The sequence below is a fragment of the Nipponia nippon genome, unplaced genomic scaffold, assembly GCF_047370975.1.
Source record: "Nipponia nippon isolate SJK-2023a ecotype South Korea unplaced genomic scaffold, ASM4737097v1 scaffold_3, whole genome shotgun sequence".
Lineage (NCBI taxonomy): Eukaryota > Metazoa > Chordata > Aves > Pelecaniformes > Threskiornithidae > Nipponia > Nipponia nippon.
In genome coordinates this window covers 8,009,820-8,029,842 of record NW_028262347.1, presented here as the reverse complement: position 1 = coordinate 8,029,842, position 20,023 = coordinate 8,009,820, and the positions used below count along the sequence as shown (strand labels likewise).

At 44.1% G+C, this 20,023-nt stretch overlaps 1 protein-coding gene across 6 annotated transcripts in view; it reads left to right on the top strand.

The window, feature by feature from the left end:
* BEND7 (BEN domain containing 7) overlaps nt 1-19,638 on the top strand; it is a 48,315-nt gene extending 28,677 nt beyond the window's left edge. The window contains exons 7-9 of one of the 6 annotated variants that reach the window (XM_087766911.1): nt 4,818-4,937; nt 12,859-12,909; nt 17,664-19,638. In XM_087766911.1, coding sequence (XP_087623037.1) covers nt 4,818-4,937; nt 12,859-12,909; nt 17,664-17,752 — 260 coding nt within the window. In that variant the 3' untranslated portion in view covers nt 17,753-19,638. Of the gene's footprint in view, nt 1-4,817; nt 4,938-7,750; nt 7,991-12,858; nt 12,910-17,663 lie in introns of those variants that run through there. The other 5 variants (XM_087766912.1, XM_087766914.1, XM_087766913.1 and 2 more) reach the window with 5 other exon arrangements.
* The last annotated feature ends 385 nt before the right edge of the window (nt 19,639-20,023 follow it).

The following is a 20,023-nucleotide window of genomic DNA, read 5'->3' as shown; positions in this document are numbered from 1 at the left end:
TTTTTTTTCCGGATATCAAAGATGCAAAGAAATCTTGAAAACACAATGACAGTGTAACTGATCCTCTTCAATCAAAATTCTGAGGCTTGCACTGCATCTGACTGTGTCTGCTCTGTAAATAGTTTAGTAGTTGGTGGCTGGACTGGGGAGAGATGGAGGAAGATAATACTGGGACTGAGATGAGTTTGATGCTCATAGGAACTGTGGTGGTCCTCCTCTTGTGGGAGCAAATTTCTTAGTCAGTGTGAGGATCCTGTGCTGCGTGGTTTTTCTTAGCGGTCACTGCTTTCTTGCTTCCAGAACACACGTACCTTCAAACTCTGTGATCGCAACGTATAAAGAGCTAGTATTAGGCCAGAGATTCTGAATGGGATTCTATTATGTTGAAATTTGATATAGTAGGAAAAATACCCAAGTTACCAAAAGACAGGCTGTGTTGCAAAGTAAAGCTTATTTTAGAGGCCATGACTTGTCCTGAGATGCAGATCACTAACCTAGGAGATATAAGGCAATGAGAAGAGCTTCTGTAAGTAGATTGGCAGCAAAAGGAGGCAGGGGAACCTTTTACAACCACCTCTGTGTCCACTTTTGGTCCCCCTCTCCCCATGCAAGAAAGACATTGACATACTGGAGTGAGTCCAGTGTAGGGCCACCAAGACTTACGGTACTGAAGCAGGTAATTGGTGAAGTATGTATGTGAAGTGACATATGAGGAGAGGCTGAGAGAACTGGAGAGAAGAAGATTCAGGAGAAACCTTATTGCTGTCCACAACTACCTAATGGGATGGTGTAGAGGAGATGGAGTCAGACTCTTCTCAGAGGCACAAGAGGCACGGGACACATGGAAAATTTCAACATGATATAAGGAAAAGCTTTTTCAACGTAAAGGTGGTTGAACAGTGGGATAGGAGCTCAGAGGGGTTGCAGGATCTCCATCCCTGGAAGTACTCAAAACTGGTCGCAGTCCCGAGCATCATGATCTAGTTGGCCATGCTTTGAGCAACAGGCTGGACATGGAGACCTCCAGAGGACCCTTTCAACCTGTGCAATTCTGCGATAAAGTACGTGTTGTGGCTATGTCATAGTCCTAATACATCTTACAGAGTTTCTGGCAGACTTTCTTATAGTTATGCTTATAATTAGATTTCAATCACAAACACTTTTTTATACCTTCTTTTCTTGAGCTCAGTAATCTGCAAAAATCCAAAGTTGAATTCACTCCATCTGTGTCTCGTTCTTCCTTAAAAGCTTTGATAAATAAGTTAAATGGAAGAAAAAAGGAGTTCAAAATTACTTTAAAAAAAAACAAACCTCTAATTTGAGCAGCACTGTGATAAAAGAAATGTTTTTCAGTAGATGCAGCAGCACTATTAAAATAGCAATCGTTACCCACTGCAGAGAGCAGTGTTTCTCAGTAGCTAAGCTCATATTACTGGAGCAAATTCTGAAGCTTGGTTTAACCTCTTCACTTGAGCTCTGGGGGAAGAAAGGAGGGAGTTGTAGTTCCGACAGATAAATTTCACCTGTGATGGTACTACTAGGTACTGCTGTAATAACAGTGATCTTTATTGGCATTTACTGTATTGCCCAAATGCCTGATCGCTGATAGGGGAGCCCATCCCTAAAAGCTGTGATGGAATAAGATGCCAAGGGCTGACGTCCTGTGGATCTTTACTCGGCCTGGCTCCAATAGCACCCTTCTTCCCTCCAAGAGCTGGGCTATCAGACACTGTGGTTTCATTTATTCCAAGAAATAACTGAGCCAGTATGAAATCTCCACAGGAACAACATCATGTTGTTTGCATTATTATCATTAGGACATTCCTCTACCACGTGCCCAGATATCCTTTAGTGGCACTTTTAGTCCTTTTCCATGACAGGGATACAAAAGTGGAGAAAAGGCTACATTCATGACAAAAACGAGCAGGAAACTTAAAGGAGGGACTGTTTGCTTGAAAATCACTCTTCCTGTCTGAAAACATTTTAACTGCCATCCTTGCAAGTAATTTAATGCTTCTGCAACAAAATGATTAGCCAGGGAGAAATTCTCTCTTTCAACTTTGGGTATTCAGTGGCACTTGGTGAATCAGTTGCAGTGTTTCTCCTGGGCAGCCAGTTTCCCTTGTGAGTCACATCAATCTTTCACTCAGGACTGGGGGGAAAAAGAAAAAAAGGGATCAGAAGTGGTTATTTTTCCTTTATGTCGTTGACTAGAAATCCAGTCAGTGAAGTCCTTCCCTGCAGAAGTCAAGGAACTGTGTTCAGATGTATGTGTGATGTGTCCCTCAGGGGTCCGTACCAGGACCAATACTATTTCATATCTTCATCAATGATATAGTGGGATTGAGTGCACCCTCAACAAGTTTGTGGATGACATCAAGCTGAGTGGTGCAGTAGATTTGCTAGAGGGAAGGGATGCCATCCAGAGGGACCTTGGCAGCTTTGAGGAGTGGGCGCGTTTGAACTTCATGCAGTTCAACAAGGCCAAGTGCAAGGTCCTGTACCTGGGTTGGGGCAATCAATGCAGACTGGGGGATGAATGGATTAAGAGCAGCCCCATGGAGAAGGACTTGGGGGTACTGGTGGATGAAGAGCTGGACATGAGCTGGCAATGTGCTCTCGCAGCCCAGAAAGCCAACCGTACCCTGGGCTGCATCCCCAGCAGCGTGGCCAGCAGGGCGAGGGAGGGGATCCTGCCCCTCTGCTCTGCTCTGGTGAGACCCCACCTGGAGCCCTGCGTCCAGCTCTGGGGTCCTCAGCACGGGAAGGACATGGAGCTGTTGGAGTGGGGCCAGAGGAGGCCACAGAAATGATCGGAGGGATGGAGCACCTCTGCTGTGAGGAAAGGCTGAGAGAGCTGGGGTTGTTCAGCCTGGGGAAGAGAAGGCTGCGGGGAGACCTTATTGCGGCCTTTCAGTACTTAAAGGGGGCTTATAAGAAAGACCGAGAGAGTGTTTTTACTAGGGCCTGTAGTGACAGGACAAAGGGGAACGGTTTTAAACTGAAAGAGGGTGGATTTAGATTGGACATAAGGAAGACTTTTTTTACAATGAGGGTGGTGCGACACAGGCACAGGTTGCCCAGAGGAGCTGTGGATGCCCCATCCCTGGCAGTGTTCAAGGCCAGGTTGGATGGGGCTTTGAGCAACCTCATCTAGTGCAAGATGTCTCTGCCCATGGCAGGGGCTTGGACTAGATGATCTTCAAAGGTCCCTTCCAACCCATTCTGTGATTCTATGATATAGGGAGTTGTTAGCACTGTACAGCTCAGGTGGACTAGAAAGAGGAGGTCCCACTTCTCCTGCCTCCTTCCTATTGCATTCCCATTCTTTTTTGCCCACGTTGATGTTTCCCTAACCACATGTTGAGCAATCAAAGCTATTTTGACTTTCATTCAAGAGAACAAGCAAGTTAGAGAAGAGAAGCAAGTTCAACGGTGGGCAGAAGTCGTAACTCCCACAGTAGGCACCTGCAGCGGGTGGCCTGGGTACAGCCTGGTGCCACAGATTGTCCCCAGGCCCAGGTCACAAGCAGGAACTGCAGTTGTGTGTTTGAAGTAAGCAGGAGTCTTAAGTCATTGATCAGGTTCCCGTTGTGTCAGGTACTGTATGGATTCAGAAGGGAGAGATTAGTTCTGCCTTCATAGAGACCATAATTGTTGCAAATCGGACATTGGCAATGTGTGGGGCTGTATTGACTTCTCTGGGAAGCCCTTGGTCTGACGTCCTTGCTGATCAGACTACAGAGGAAAGTATTGCTAATGCCTTTCATGCAATGGTTTTGTGAAGTTGTTAACATGGAAAGAAGGTGTGATTACTTTCGGTCCCTTTATACTTACCAGCTAGCGCTGTTTCAAAAGCATGTGTATAAAAATACTGAAATTGGCATTTTTTGTTGCATGCACCCCCATCCCATTCGTGTGACATTTATTCTCAAGGATTACAAATCCCTTGAGCTGGGACCAGTGTTCGTTCTTTGTTTGCCAGTCATAACAGGACACTGAGCTCTGAGACCTCTGACCAAGACTACAATAGCAAAACGTAACAGTGATAATATTTTTTCTGGTTTTGCTCTTGTTTATTTTTTGCACACCTCTCAGTTGCGTGATGAAAATCAATTGCATCAGTTTCAGCCCATTTATAATTTTGTATTTTTGGTATAACATTGCTAGGTTTGCTGTAAATATGGAATTAAAGGTAATGTTGACCCTCTATGTACCATTTTTGCAAAATATAAAATTGGACCTCTAAGATACTTTTTTTTTTTCAATAATGACTTTTTTTTTCTTTAGTAGCTTTATAAAAATTCTATTCCATCTGGTTTGGCAGTATGAGAACTGTAGAGATTTCCGCAGTGGTAAGACTTCTGTCTTTCATCAGTTTGCCTGCAGCTTTAGGAACCCGACCAAGAGGCCACCAAATGACCAGATCTTCAGCTCTCTATTTGTATCATATGGGAGGCAGCATTTATAAGTGCCTGCCACAGCTGGAGATTCAGTTCAAAGTACACTATTCTTTTTCTGTGATGTTTTTGTGCGAGATTCATGAATGGAAGACATCAGGTGTAGACTGTTTCTCTGGGATAGGCTTTTATAAGTGGTAACTATGGTATTACTGTGATATTTGTACACACAAATGACTTCTGAATGATAAAGTTGTGAAACACTGAGTTGGACTCTATTCTCACAATCCTAGATTTGGCTATTTAAATGCTTTTTGATAAGTGGATAATTTGATGTATTTTGTCTATAATCTTCTCCAGTCTCCTTTTCTCCATTCTGGTGGAACATTTCAAAAAGATGGTATCTTTTTATTTCAGTCTTTACAGAAAAATACTGCACTGCTAACCATGTGGATAAACTTCCTGGTCCTAGGGACTGGGTCCAGATTCTTCAGGATCAGATTAAACTTGCAAGAAGACGATTAAAAAGAGGCTCAGGTATGTATAAAACTATAAGGAACAACATGTGAGCATAAGATTAAAAGCTTAGAGCCTTTGTATCCACAGAAGTGTTTTTCTTGTTGACAGTAGAGTTGTACATGTTCACTCTATGAAAATTAGACCTGTAAGATTTTAGCAGGTTTCTGTGTGAAGTACAGTGTTTCCTTATGTTTGGTATGGTAGCAAGTTCAGGAGCTGTCTTTGCAGCCAAGTTAACTTTGAGTCTTTCTCAAATGTTGTCTCTAACGCCTTTCCATTAGCACCCAAACCCTTCTTCGCAGTGTTTGATGAAATCTGAGTCCTAAACTAGCTGATCCATCCAGGGTTGCAGGTAGAAGGTTTTTAATTCTTTGTTAGTGGTCTGACAAGCCACTCATTGTACTGTTAAGACATAACGCAAATGACCTTTCCCTCTAAAATATATGTTTCTGGAAGGAAGGATAGATGAGTTTTCTCACATTCTTTGTGAAAGAATCAGCATCCCTGTAGCAAAAAAAAAACACCACCCACCCTGGTTGTGCCAGGAAGGCTCTGCAATACATGGGAGGGAGCTTGCCAGCAGTGAGTAACAGGTAATGTAGGTAGGGTTTTGCAGCAAAGCTGCTCAACTTGGCCTGGGATAACCTGTGTGCTTGGGGCTGGGACCAGCCTGCAGTGAAGGCTCAGCGCTAAGCTTTCACCACGACAGCACGCAGCTGGTGAGCTCTCAGTTCCAGCGACGAACAGCAACGTGCAGTCTCGAAATCCCCGGTAGAATTCATGGGAAAGCAATATCACTGATTAAGAGACGTGTAATTACTTTATAAACCTTAACTAGTCTCCTTCCCATATTCATGCCTCCTATCCTACAAGGGGCTTTCTTCATACAAGGCTTCACCTACTCTTCCTCATCCTCATGTTTTCTTAAGGCTCTCGTGTGGTCGTATTTGTTGCCCGTCTCTCCCTTGGAGCAACTGATACCGTTGTCTGAGGCACATCACTTGTGCCAACGTCCTTAAACACGGTCCTTCACTGTTACCGTATTTAGCTGCCTGCCTTTTCCCCTCTTCCCTTCTGCCCATCACCACAATTAAGTGCCTGTTAGCATCCGCGGGTTGACAGGATGGGAAACCTGATGGCTCCACAGGGGATGCTGGTGGTCCCCGTGGCTACCGGGAGGTGAGCGAGACTGAAGGAAATGTCCTCTCCAGCTCCTCATCTCAGAGAGCCAACGTTTTCTGTCCAAAGCTGTGTCTCTGAAACACACACTTAGACTGGCATCTGAAATCATTCTCCACAACGTTACTAATGCCAGGAGGGAAAAGCATAAGACTGAGGAAAATGAGAAACACCCAGAGACAGAAATAACACAGGGGGAGGAAAAAAGTGCAGATTATTCAGTAGCATAAGCTTCCCTGAGTAGAGAAGCGAACGAGCACTAGCCTTAAAAAGGGTTTCTTGTGCTTGTTGGGGGAGGGAGGAGAGAGGGATACAAGATAATCTTGTTAAAGACAGTGTCAGATTACTGGTGGTGTACAACAGGACTGCTTTCTGCCCCTTCCCAGGCTGGCTGGCCTCCCCCCAGGACAGGAGGGTAGAAGCGGGATGCCAGGCTTCGGCAAGGTGAAGAGTGCAGTGAGGGATGCGGGGAGTGGAGGGTCCTTGGGCTGTCTGCAGAAGATCCCTCGGGGAAGAGGATTGACCTAATTTTGTTTTGATTTTTATTTTCTTTCATCCTTTTTTATTTGCTTTTCTTCGTGCCTCTGCAGGATATTAATTAAAATGACAATGACATTCAGCTTTTGCCTTTCAAATAGGGCCACCTCCATCTCTGGTCCTTTCTCAGGATGGGAGAATCTAAGCAGAGTATATTGTCTCTAAGCTAGCAAGACTATGAAGAAAAATAAGTGAAGCTGAGTATAGTTTGACTGAATAAGATAGGCTCCAATATCTGCCTCTGCCTGCAGAGGGAAGGTAACTCGCTAACTGGTATGTGGATGAGTAGTGAGCAGCAATGTACCTAGCAGCCCCTCAGCTTTATTTGTGAAAAAAAGTACACAATACCTAGATTGGTGGAAAAGTTCTTTTTTGTGTTGTTTAGTTCACTGGCCATTCCCTGAAGTGCACCGGTTTCTCTCTGACATGAGACCACAGGCAGACATTCTCTTTTCAGTCTAGCAGGAGTGATTGAATACACCACTGTGGCCATCTGCACCTTACCGTCCACTGCCATCTTTACCGGTGGCTTAAGCTAACTCAATCTGACCTTACACTGAAGGAAACGAGAAGTTTCCACAGCCTTGGTGACAGCAAAGCAGCAGATAGCTGCAGAGAGGCAGGAGCAGACAGCTGGTTGCAGTAACATCTTCATCTTGTTGAAACAAGATTTGTTAGTACTTGGGTGTTACAACCATGAGCTTCTGATATAAGGGACATAGAACTTAACAGGCGACAGATCCATCTAGTACCGTATTTTGTTTCCAACGATGGCTGTTAGCAGATGCCTGGGGAGGTCTATAGGACCGAGGGAAGGATGTTGCGATGCTTGCTAGCATAGTCTCACAGCCCTCAGCAGCTTTATCCTGATATAGAACTGGGTGTGTGGGAACTGTGCACATTTTAACTATTCATTATGAAGCGATACCAAAATCATTAGAGCTGTGTGTAACTTACAGAGACTGAAACAGGAGGGGAGGGCAGGCATGGAGGGAGGTTTGATCTGCTATGGGGAGAAGGTGTCCCAGGACTCCATGTTGCAAAACTTAGCTTTTAAGAATCTGAAGACTATGGGAATCACAGCCACTGAGACGTGGGACTCATCACTCTTGCAGCTGAGCTCCTGAGCTCTTCCAGTCCACGTGTGGCCGGTGGAGCAGAGGCTGAGCCCTTCCGAGTGAGTGTCCTCAACGTTCGTACTCCCAGGTCATTCTCTCTTAGTTTTGTCTTCACTTGCTCACTGAAACACGCTGGCTAAGTTTGTGGGTATAGACTAAGTTGCCCGAAGAACAAATCTGAGCCAGCGTTCAGCTAAATTCACCCGAGACTTTCTGAGCCAATGTGTCTCCCTGCTGCCTGATCACACTGATTTCTCTACATCGGTTTCTGGCTTGTCGTAATGCGCAGGGTTTATATGGAAAAAGCTTAAGATGATCCATTTATTTTACAGAAGCCACAAGACAACTTTTTAGTGACCACTGAGTTGGGCTAAATTTTAACAGCAGAAGTATTTAAGAGAGGAGGGGCAGGCTTTCCATCCTGCTTGCCTTCCCCTGAGCCATTCAGTACATCCTCCAATTAGTTTTTCATTTCAAACCAGGCAGCAAGACACTGCATTCACAAGCAGCCCTCTTCACTTCATCCTGTGAAATATTATTTCAGTCTGATAATGTAAATCCTGCTCTAGCTTTCAGTGATATTAATAATTTCAGAGAATTCTAGCAAACGAGTGGGGTGGATCTGCTTTTTGTACCTCTTTCTATAGGGTGTACTCTCCTGAGTGTTTCCAAATTAAATGAAATCATCATCACTGGATCATAGAAGCTGCCCAGCTTCAACCTTATTTATGATGTTTGGCTCATCTAGAATTAGGGACAGAAAAGCTCCCTACTTGGAAAGCTAATCAAAAAAACACTTAAAAAATCTGCTTTCTAGAAAATAGTTCCCCTGTGTAGATTTTGAAAGGTTGTTATCCTAAGCCAAATAAAAATTCAGTTAACTTCTGAATCAGTGACAATATTTTTCGTAGCTGGAAATATTCTTGTTTTAATTTATTTATTTTGCTTTGGCTTTTCCTTAGTTCTTTTAGATTATTGCCTGAGATCTGAGACTTGGGTAGGTTTTTTTTTTATTTGTTAGATCTGAGAATAAAGCTGTCACTGCCATTAAATTTTTATTGGCCTTGTTCAGTCTTTTCAAAATTTCAAAAGTCGGCTGTCACAAAGGGGAGAAGAGACTGCGAGGTTAATGTTACAAACAGATGTTATAATTAAAATTAGAGTGTGGTAATATTCTTCAGCCTTGACTACTGGTCCCATTTCATGCCAACAGCACAGCGTACTGGGGCATGGCTTCATAGTGCCAGAGCTGTCTTCTCCCAGCAGAGAAGCTGAACCTTTTTGGCTGCTGGGATGGGATGCAAAGTGGCCTTGGAAAGGAAGAAGACAAAGAAAAGGCACGTGCATAGGTTTCCTTTCTTAAAGCAGCGTGAATTACGATGCAAATTGCCGTGTAATTTACGGTGGCGGGTTTCCCACGGCGTGGTCTTTTCACCCTGCAAAAGAGAATGTGGGTAGGTGGCTGGTGGCCTTGCCAGTGGCAGCACAGAGGGAGACAGTCGGCCATTAGCACAGAGATCTTAAAACGGGTAAAATCAGAAGGAACTGACTCGCTGTTCATGTCACCTCTGTGCCAGACATAGCATCCAAGCCTTTTGATTACTGAACTCTCCATCCATTAATAAGCAGTAGGTCAGGGGCCACACATCTCTCGCAGTAAGTTCTTCCTCCCTTTTTATGTTTTGAAGAGCCTGTAAGCCATTATTCTGTAGCGGCTGTCCATTGCATAGACAGGGAAGCTGATACTGTATGAGTAATACTCCCGAAGTACGCAGGGCAAGAGCTGTTCATGCAAAATGATTACCTTGTGCATATCCTGGAAGCTTTTGATTGCCCTACTCCATAAAGGAAAATATGGCAATGTTAGAAAACATGCTGAAGTTTTTCAGGCAGGATTAATTTAAATAAATTACATGACATGACATGACGCTTCATCCTTGAATTGTTGTTTAAAATTAACATTACCTTGTTGCAGTGTAAAATAGTGGGAACAATGGAAGAAAAAATGCTTACCTTTCTTCTGGAAATACACCTTTTCTCCCACGTCCTTGTTCAAACTGCTGCTTCCGTTGTTTCGTATGCGGGGGTTTTTTTGCTGTCTGTTTCTCTTCATCCTTCTGATTTCCCTGGTTTGTGTTTTTGATACAGTATCTATGTGTTGTGAGCGATCAGGTTGATTTTTTGCTTAGCAATACACACAGGGCCAGGAAGGATGCAGGATGCGAGTCCAACATGTAAGGTACGATGCGTTTGTGGCCAGTATCTTAGGTAAAGACGGCAGTATTAAAATGAGTAACTGCTGCATTCATCTTCCCAGCCCGGAGCATACATGTACTTCTGCCCAAGGAGCAAACCAGCAGGTGTACACTTAACAGACAAACAGAAGCTGAACAATATTTTTAAAAAAAAAAACAAAAACAAAACATTCTAAGGAAACAACTACCAGGACTGTTTTGCAAGAGCTACTGAGCTCTGTCTAAGCAAGGGACAGAAAAAAGGCTCCAGATTCCCACAGTAGGATCTATTCCTGCTTGCCTTGTCTTGCAAGCTGGCTCAAGACAAGTAAAGTTTGGCTGGCAGTCTCTGGGTGTGGTTGTCGAAGGCAAACCACCTTTCCTGCTTGGAATGACATGTGAGAAGCTGGTGGTTTACATCCATGTTAGGAGGTCAAGATGTTTGTCGTGCCTTTGTGTCATACTTCACCTGGAGCTGCAGTTACGTATCCAGTTTCATAAAACAAATTCAGGCAGCTACTGAGAAGAGTGAGTAGGCTCTCCGGGCATCTGCCGTGCTCCCACTCCCTTTCTGGCGCTGGCACAAGCATTCATGTGGTGATGTTGTCAGTTTTTAACAAGATCTGATCTTGATGACCATATAAACGTTTGTGCTGGCGTGAGGAACAGGACTGGAACAATTGGTGGAGAGCTGGACCTCATCGATCAGTCTTGGGCCAGATTAAAATGGCCAGGTAGCTTTGCTACCAACAAAGCTGGTTCTGCAAAGTTGGAGACTCAGGTCTTTATCTTCTGAAAGCGAGGCACTTCCTAGCTTCCATTTGTTTCTTTCTGTATTATTGCTTTCCTCTGAGTTTTGGCTAGGTGTAAGAAGAGCAGTTAGGCAGAAAAGTAACCACATCTCTTGAGCTACTTCAAGAGTTGCTGCTGAGATTTCCAGAAAACCTGTGACTTCAGTGGACAGCCTCGTTGGCACCAGCCTTGGTACTGATGGAGGGAAGACTTTCCAGCCTATTGCCGACACTCATGTCTGGCTTCCCCCATTTTCACAGCTTGGGTCCCTTCAACCCAAAGGGCCAGTTACAGCTTCATCTCTTGTACACTGAGTAGCTGTGCCACAGAATCACTTGGTGCAGGTAGTTCATAACATAGCTAGAAGTTGGCCTCAGACTGTCACTCCAGATATTTTGAGCCGCGTATGTCCTGTTGGCTGCTTCCCAGCTGCTCATTTCACCGTGCTGTCTCCTCCCTTGTGCATCCAGTCCTTCCATGGCTGTGAGTTTGGTCCAGATTCAAACCAGCCTAGGTAACCTCTTCCCATTTATTGAGCCACTCGTTCCTTCCAAAATTCAGGATTTTCGCAGTAAGCTGTACCAAGCACTTAATTTGTTTCTGCTCAGTGTGCCACCTTCTCACAGAAAGCAGAAAAAGGTCTCGGTTCAAGGCACAGAGTCACGTGCAGGTCTGTGCCGTGTACTTGTCAGGGCTCTCCATTTAAACCTTCCATGGGAGGAAAGCTGCTTACTAGTCGGGTTTTTCATTTGTTTCTGTTTTCTTTACTTCAGTTAATTTTGCAGAACTGAGTAGAGAGCATATAGCTAAAAACTCATCTGACATCCATGCACGTGGGGGAGAGAGAGCAACCTCTTGGTCCAGGGATGGATAGCCAGGTGTTGCTGGAGGAAGGAAACTAATGTGGATCAGCAGCTGGGTTAGTTCTTAGGATATCTTCGTAAAGGCAGCAACTCAACGTCCTCCTGTATAGAGCCATGATAAAGATGCCCAGGACAGTTAGCGTAGTTTCAAGTGGGAACTGAACTAAGTTGCTCAGCGCATCCGTAGCCTTGGTCAGATTTGATCCCTATGGATATCACGCAATGAACGGATGTGCGTAGCTGTATATCCACCACACTGACTGTGTACAATGTAATGCGCTGGTCCTTTAGGACCACACCTAGTTTGCTTAAATGCTCTGAAAGATCTCATTGTGGTTTAAAGGCCTTAAATATCACACTGAAGTGCCGAAAGACAAAGGTAATAGGATTTCGGATAGGGCTTGTGAAGGTTAGGCACCGATTTCCTGCTACATGCCTATAACTTGCTCAGGGTTCACATGCACACTCCAGGGTACTACAGTCTAACAAGTCACTGCACATCTGCTGAGCCAAATTAACTATCTTTATGCATACCCTTGGCCTGTGGCAAATACGAGATGAACAAATTAGACTTTTAGCCTTCCTTCACCGTGGGCTAAATTAAGTCAAATAATCTTGCATAAGCTGTGGGTTGAAAGCACGTGTGTGTACATACACTGTAATTGCCTGTATACCTGCGAGGTTAGGTGCTGTTTTAACTACGCCGGGTGCCTACCTGCATCTTTGAAGACATTTTGCCCTAGTCGATCTGTCCCCTGCAAAATGAGCTTGCCCGTGGTCACGGGAAGTTTGGGTGCAGAAATGGGGGTATTCGCCCTTTCCTCGTGGGCATCAAATGATGGCAGCTGTCAGAGGGTGGAGTACCAGCCTGAGAGGCTCTTCCTCCAAGGGCTGCTGGGGACTTCTCCTACATGATTTTATCAAATGATCGCAGCTCCTTTTATCAGCTGGATATCCTGAAACCTTAAAAAGAGCAAGTGTTACTCCGTCCCATTGCTGGCACAACTGCTTCTTAATGCCCAACTCCCTCTTCTAAGTTTGCATTTTTATTATATGACCTTTTCCTTCAAGCAGTGAGTTTGTAACTGAGCAATAGCAAATTGCAGCTGAGGAAAGCAGATAGAAAATGCAAAATCACTCTACAGTTTGTAGCATGTTAATCGCATTCCCATATTCAGTAAAAGTAATGAGATTTCTTGTTTATATTTGTAATCAGCAGAGGCAACTGACTGTGATGAGAAGCCGGACATTTCTCTACTACAAACAGGTAAAATGCATTAAAATTTTTATCAGCTTCCAATGTGTGTTTGTTTATTTATGGCACAGAAGCAGTTTTCAATAACCCTGGCGTGCCATGTACAGTCAGGTAATTGCACACAGGACCCAGCTATCTTAAGTTTTGAATGGCCTGTATTAAAAACCAAATGCATCAGAATCTTACAATTTTCCCCTCAATTTCATATTCATAAAACCTCAAGGTTCATGGTAGCAGCTAAGCTAATAAGGCCAGTGAGTTACCCTTCTTATGCTAGATAGGGACTTGCGCTCATCCCTGGAATTTCTGGGAGTTTTTTTGAATTCTTAAGGGAGTTATTGGTAGGGACAAATACAATAATTTGCATTGTAGCCTCTGTTCAGTTGTCCAAGGTATTAGCAATAATATCTTGGGTTCACAGAAGGATTGCAAAGATATTGGTTTACTTTCTCTTGAAGCGCAACCACCCTGCCTTAAAAGCCTGACAGTTGCTAAAGAGCAGCTTAGCTACGCAGCTGCGTGGACTAGGAAATAAGATTTTTGCACGCTGTTGCACATGGTGTTGAAATAAAGACAGGCTGGGACTGAAATTCAAAGCATCCTCTCGTTAAGAGCCAGTCCATCAATAAGTGCCCTGATGGTAGGAGCTGAGCTGCCATCCTCTGAAAATCCAGGGGGGCCAGAGTCTGGGGAGATGGTCATTCCCCTGCATTACGGAGTCATTTCCCTGTAATTTCACCAAGATGCTGCCTGTTATCCCCAAAGCCAAATTAAAAGGAGGGAAGATCTCAAGCAGACAAATAGGGTCATGGATTATGGTGCATTTTTATCATATTCCTAAGGTGTAACAACAAAGGGTGGTTGGAGATCAGCAATGCTATTGCTGTGAAGAACAGGACAGGGCTGATACTGGGTTGCTGAGCGCACGGCATGGTACCTGGAAGCTATGGGGTGGATGGCAGAATACTAGTACCACCGCAGCATCTGTCTCTTGGGCAAGGGCTTCCTTATCTCTCTTGCGTAAGGGCTGGAGAAGGAGCTTTCACACACCCGCTGCTGTGTGCCGGAGCAGCAGCTGCCAGCCGTGGAGCGCTGTCGGTTGAAATCCTGCTGTCGGAGCACGTGCAGTTACTAAGGAATAGGACCAGCGAAGCAGTTGGGAGGACAAGCAGCTATAGTCTTGTTCTGGCATGGACCCAGTGGGGGCTGGGAGCACGGGCTGCCTGCGAGCCGCCGTGCCGCTTTCTTGGCTAGCCGCTGAGTATTTCAGGGTACGGTTGTGGTAATGGATGCAGGAAGCTTTGGTTTGAAAGGTCTTTTCCAAGTGACATCCCGTTCGTTTCTTTTATCAGGGAGGGAAGCAATTCCGTTGCAAGAGGACCCTCCTAAAGGTTGCTAATGTGACGTAGCGTTATCTTTTCATTGCTCTGGTAATCATATTAAGGAGCAGAATTATCGGATTGCTGTGCTTTTCTTTGAGCGCGGTTTCTGTAGTTCCTACTTGCATCGTACGTCATTGATGGAAATGAGCGTGCTGGGGTGGTTGTGGTGGAGAAGACGACTCCCTTTCCACTCCACAGCAGATCACCATTGCAGTCTGCTTGCTCCTACACCTTCAAGCATCCACGCATGCAGAGTTTTTGAGCTGAAATGCTTCCTTTGCGATGTATACCTCTCCGTGCTATCTGTGGAAGGACGCCTATATAAACCACACTGCAATTTGCATCGGTGGGGGAGGTGATGCTCACAGGCTGTAAGCCAAGCGTTTGACTCACACCCATTATTATATGTGTGCGAGTGCCTCTTTATAGTACGTATCCATGTAATATCATACTGTTCTTGGAAGCAAATGATTTAAAGTGATATACAGACATTATAATGACAGTAATTATGATAGAGAGCCAAAATACAGATGCTTTCTATCAAGGAGTGTAGCAAAAGAGGTGGAATATAACTTTTACAGAGGTCTTTCCCTGTCTTAGTACAGCTGGTTTTATAAAGGGGTGTTACTGACGGGTTCTTTAAAGAGAGCCTTCGTGTGATTTATTCAGCTGTCTTCTCTGTTTAGCTTGAAAAATCTTTGGGGAAGAGTCTCTGACTGTGTGCTTGTACAGTGTCTGGCGCAACGGGCCTCGGTTGCAGATGACAGCTAATATCAGATAAATCATGGCCTCAAGCTGCGCCACGGGAGGTTTAGATTGGATATTAGGAAAAATTTCTTCACCGAAAGGATTGTCAAGCAGTGGCACAGGCTGCCCAGGGAAGTGGTTCAGTCCCTGTCCCGGGAGGTATTTAAAAGACAGGTAGACGTGGTGCTTAGGGACATGGTTTAGTGGTGGACTTGGCAGTGCTGGGTTAACGGTTGGACCCAATGATCTTAAGGGTCTTTTCCGACCTAAACAATTCTATGATTCTGTGATCAGTGGTTAACCTGGTGTGTTGGTAGAATAAAACCAGACCAAACTGGATTGTGTGAGGTGGGTCTTGCAGGAGACTGGATGGGGAGAAAAGGTGGAGTACGGAAGCTATTTATGAAAGATAGTTGCTGTTCTGGTCTTCAAGAATTGAACAAACTTGTGAATCAAAAGCACCCAGAGTGAATGATTTGAATCAGTGGTAAGTGTTGGTGCAAAAAAAAAAAGGAAAACACAGATGCCTTGAATCTGCCTTTTCTGCTCAGTCAGTCCTGCCTGTGATGCCAGCCACGTTATGAACAAGGTCTGGGTATATACGGACTATCGATGCTGAAATGCCTCAACCTACGTGTTTGCGGATCGCAGCCTGTGGCTGCCACTTCATTTGAGACACCTCAGTCAGAAGTGCGGATGCTCTCAGCTCTCTTCGTTGGTGGCAAGACGGCTGCTTCCAGAGAGAAGGTCAGATCAGCTAAGGTCGTGTTTGGAGGTGTCTGTCCTTCGCTGCCGGCAGGACTGGGGTCTGTGCAGTTAATTGGTATAGATAGGTGCCTACGGCTGGTTTGAACCTGCTCCCTCTCTGCCCACAATCAGCGAAGTCCTGGACTTTGAGGAGAGCAGGGGGTGTTTTGTTTTCAAAACTATCTTTTGGAACTCAAAAGCCCTGTAAAAAAATGGAGCTGGTACATCCTCATAAAAGTAAGGAAGACATTTTTGCCCAATTATGTTTTGGCACTTCTGAGCAGAAATCATGCTCCCGTTTTAAAATCACCCTCAATGCTAAGAGGGCCTTTGCTTTAAAAGCTGTTGATTGAAGGGTGTTTAAAGTAAATTGGAAGAACTGTGGCAGTTAAACTTGCTGGGAACTTTTGTGCATTGACAGATACATCTCAAGAAAATACTAGAAGAATCGTCTCTAACAAATGTTACCAAAGTTCCAGCTTTTGCACCTACCAAAAGCTGAAGGCTGTGTCCAGACCTGAGCTGAGACAGATCAGACAGCTCCGGGGGTAATTACCGTGGACTAAGTGGAAAGACTGATGACTTTCTCGGTGATACAGGAGCCTGGAAGGTGTGAGATAGATCTTCATCAGGATGAAGATGTGGCAGCTTTTAGAGTCTTTCTGTATAAGTTGGTATTGAGAAAAGGCTCGTCTTATTTTGGTCTACGATTTACACAAGGCATCTGGATTCTGCGTTTAAAAAAAAAAAATAAAAAGCAAAAAAGGGAGGCATACGCCATAAGTTCTCCATGTGGGAACAGATGTAAGCCAGCCGCAACACCCTTTTCTTCAATCCTCATCTTGAAAATTGCATTGGAAAGATCTATGCAGCCCAGGATCACGAGAGCGCCCTCCTTACACCTGTGCTTTGGACCACTGCTGTGCTGAGAGTTTGTATCGTTTCTCCACACTGGGGTTAATTTCAAGATGAGAAACAATTTTGATACCCCTAAAAGAAGCCGAAACACTAACATCCCAGTCCTCAGGTCCAGGGGTGATACAGCTTTGTGAAAAGATGAGAGCGATCTCTTGGTAAAGAAACTGATGATAAGAAAACAGCAACGATCCAATTCTATATAGGTTGTCTCCTTTTCTCTTGAAATACAATATCAAGAAAACGAAACTTCAAAAAAAAAAAAACCCTTTTCGAAACCTTAAATACAAATCCTTTATTGTAATATAAATCTTTATCCTTTCAGTGCATGATTGTATGAGTCTTCCCTTTTCATTGGGTTGTATTTGCCTCTCAGGCTGATTGATGTCTGTCTCCTATTTGCCCTATGTTCTTAGTGCTCTCGTCGTAATTCTTCTGTCCGTCTTTCATTGTTCTGTTTAGAAAAAGCACATTCTTAAAGTGCTTTAAAAAAGATGGGATATAATCATACCTTTTTTTTTAATGTATATATTCTCCCATATGCATTTAGACTGCTGTGGAGTGGTGTGGGTTTTTTTCCAAAGAAGATCCCAAAGTACGTACTCTAGGTTTAAAATTCATGTGGTGCTTTTTTCACTTCTTCAGAGCCGTAACTTCAAAGGGGAGAGCCTCACAGCGCAGTTTGTGCCGAAGTCTAATGCAGCGCTTTACATCTCAAGTGGGGTGCACTATACGTTGTGTGAAAAACTTTGCTGACAAATTCTGTATTCAAAAAAATTTATTTAATTTGCTTTTCTTTAGCCGATCGAGGTCTACTCTAAATGAAATTCAGCAGCTGCTGCGTGCGTACACATCAGCAGTTCAGCCCCATCACAAATTAAAGTTAGAACTCAAACACATAATTACCATAATTTTAAAATTTTTCTTTTTTTTTTTGCAAATTACTGATCTCTTAACTTTGTATATTTTTAACAGATTTCTTCAAACTCCTTCTTCCTTCAGGTAACCTTTTCGACACCGCAACAGATCATCTGATAGATGCAAACCCGGATTTTTCAGCTTGAATCTCACATCCTGCACCAGTGTTCTTAGCGGATAGAAACATCCTCTCCTTTGAATAATGTTCCCGCAAGATCGGCGCGAGAACTTCAGCGTACCGGCAAGACGTAGACATCCATACCGTTTTCCCTTCAAGTTTGTGTTGTTTCATGCATTTTCCATTTAACCTCAAATAACAAAAACCTCCAGATTGCTTCACGATGATTTCCCTCCGTATCCACTGCATTATTTAATTAGCGGGGTATCCACTCTGCAGACATTCTCTTGCCTTTGTTTTTCCTCCACGATTGTACTTTTCCACGTGATTGTGTGCTTGCCAGCAGTGTTTCGTCTTAAGCCACGCAGAGGTGAATACACAGAGTCGGGTGACTCTTCCCATCCCTGGGGACGCCGGTGGCATCTCTCTCCATCACCAACCCCGGGAGCTCGATGAGCGTTTGACTCGGCGAAGCTCTTTGCTTCTGCAGACCCATTTTTCCGTTCCTGGCTGCTGTGGTACCAATGACCAGTTGTACGCAGCTGTGATTAAAAAGTCCTCGCTGGATTTAGCAGGAAATAAAGCGGGATTCCTCCCAGCAGTGCCCGGTTTCCTAATTATAGCAAGGAGAAGCTGTTCCTCAAACAATTTCCCTTACGTGGTCCTCGTGGGATGGCTCTCGAGCATCTTTGTAGTGCACGCGGCTGGAGATGGTCATTCTCCCCTCACGGTTCTCCCCCAGCTTGCCCTACCACCTCCGTCTCAAAACCTGTTAGTTTGCCGATTTCCAGGAGGAGGGTCTGCACACTGTGATCTTTCAACCACTGCCCTTGGCGACAATATTCACCTGTTTTTTTAAAAAAAAAAAAAGTCACCTTTGGACTGGCACTCTATTGATATCTCAGCAGTTGAGTGAATCGATCAAGAAATTGCACTACCCTCTTAGACACTGAAAGGGTCGGTCCTTTCAGGTCAGGGCAAAGGTAGAATCATATGCAGCCCTCCACGCAAACCTTCGCTTCTGCACCTTTCATCAGCACTAAATTCACTTTAAAAATGTTGGGAAAAAGTCTAGAAGGTCTTACCTGTAACATCTACCGATCACCAGGCAGTTTGAGCCTGTTTCCTGCAATTGGAGGGAGAGCTTGCTAGAGCCTTTACCATTGCCTTTCCTTTCCCTCTATATTTTAGGTGCATATTTTTTTCTTTGGTAACTAGCTGGCCTTTGAGTGTCTCAACAGAAGTGCTATTACAGAGTGGGATGGTTTTCAAAATGCTTAATCTCTTCTTCTAACAATCGTAAAGCCTGTTTTCTCAGGCGTCACCGAATGCCCACAAATAAGGCTGAAGCCAACGGGGAGCGGTTCGTTCTCTCGGCACCTGAGGAACCAGGCTCCCAGCCCTTCCCCACCCACCTACCGTCGACTTTTAGGAATGACCGTGTTCTCCCTGAAACTGTGGAAGAGATCGAATGTGCACTGCAAACCGTAAAATTTGAGTCTTTCCTTCCTTCATGGCTTGGAGTTGCCTGCATTGGGCAGGGAGCGCCGGCTCGTCGTGTCCGTATCGTAACCCTTCAGCAACGGAATCAGCGTTTTGTAAATTTGGAAGATTGCATTTGTGTTTACTTACTGTGACTACTGTTCAGACTTTCTTCAGAAATCTTTTTATAGGGTTTATTAGAGAGAAGAAAAAAAAAATCATTCCATATTTAGGTAAAAATGTCTCAATCTTCTGTATATATGTTTTATTAATATGTAAATATTTAGATATTTTTAAATTACTATGTTCTTAATAAAGCGACAAGGGACTAGTTGTGAAATGGTGTATAACATTGTGTCGTGTTATCGATCTCTGGGAAACCCTCTTTGTCAGTCCAGAAAAGAAAACCTACAATAAATAACTTCAATTGCACACGCGTTCCTGTGTTCTGTGCTGGATTCCCGTATTTCAGAGGAATTACCTAGCAATTAGTGGACTACATGGGGAAATGTATGGAAAACCCTACAAGTTACCACCACGATGCTGTTTTTCCAGCTGGCTCAAACAGAAATCATGCTGCCTGCCAATCACGACGACGTCTATATCCAATCGCACAATAACTCTTGAGTATTAAGTGCTGATATGCTTGAAGTCTAATTTTAATTGAATTAGGTGCCTTTATAATCTCCACTTAAAAGGTTAAGCTCTGCTTCTATGGAAACAACACATAGAAAGGACAAACCAATACTCATAATTTGGAGTAGCTGCAAAAATATATGCTTGGTAATTTATTATCACACCCTCATCAAATGTTGTT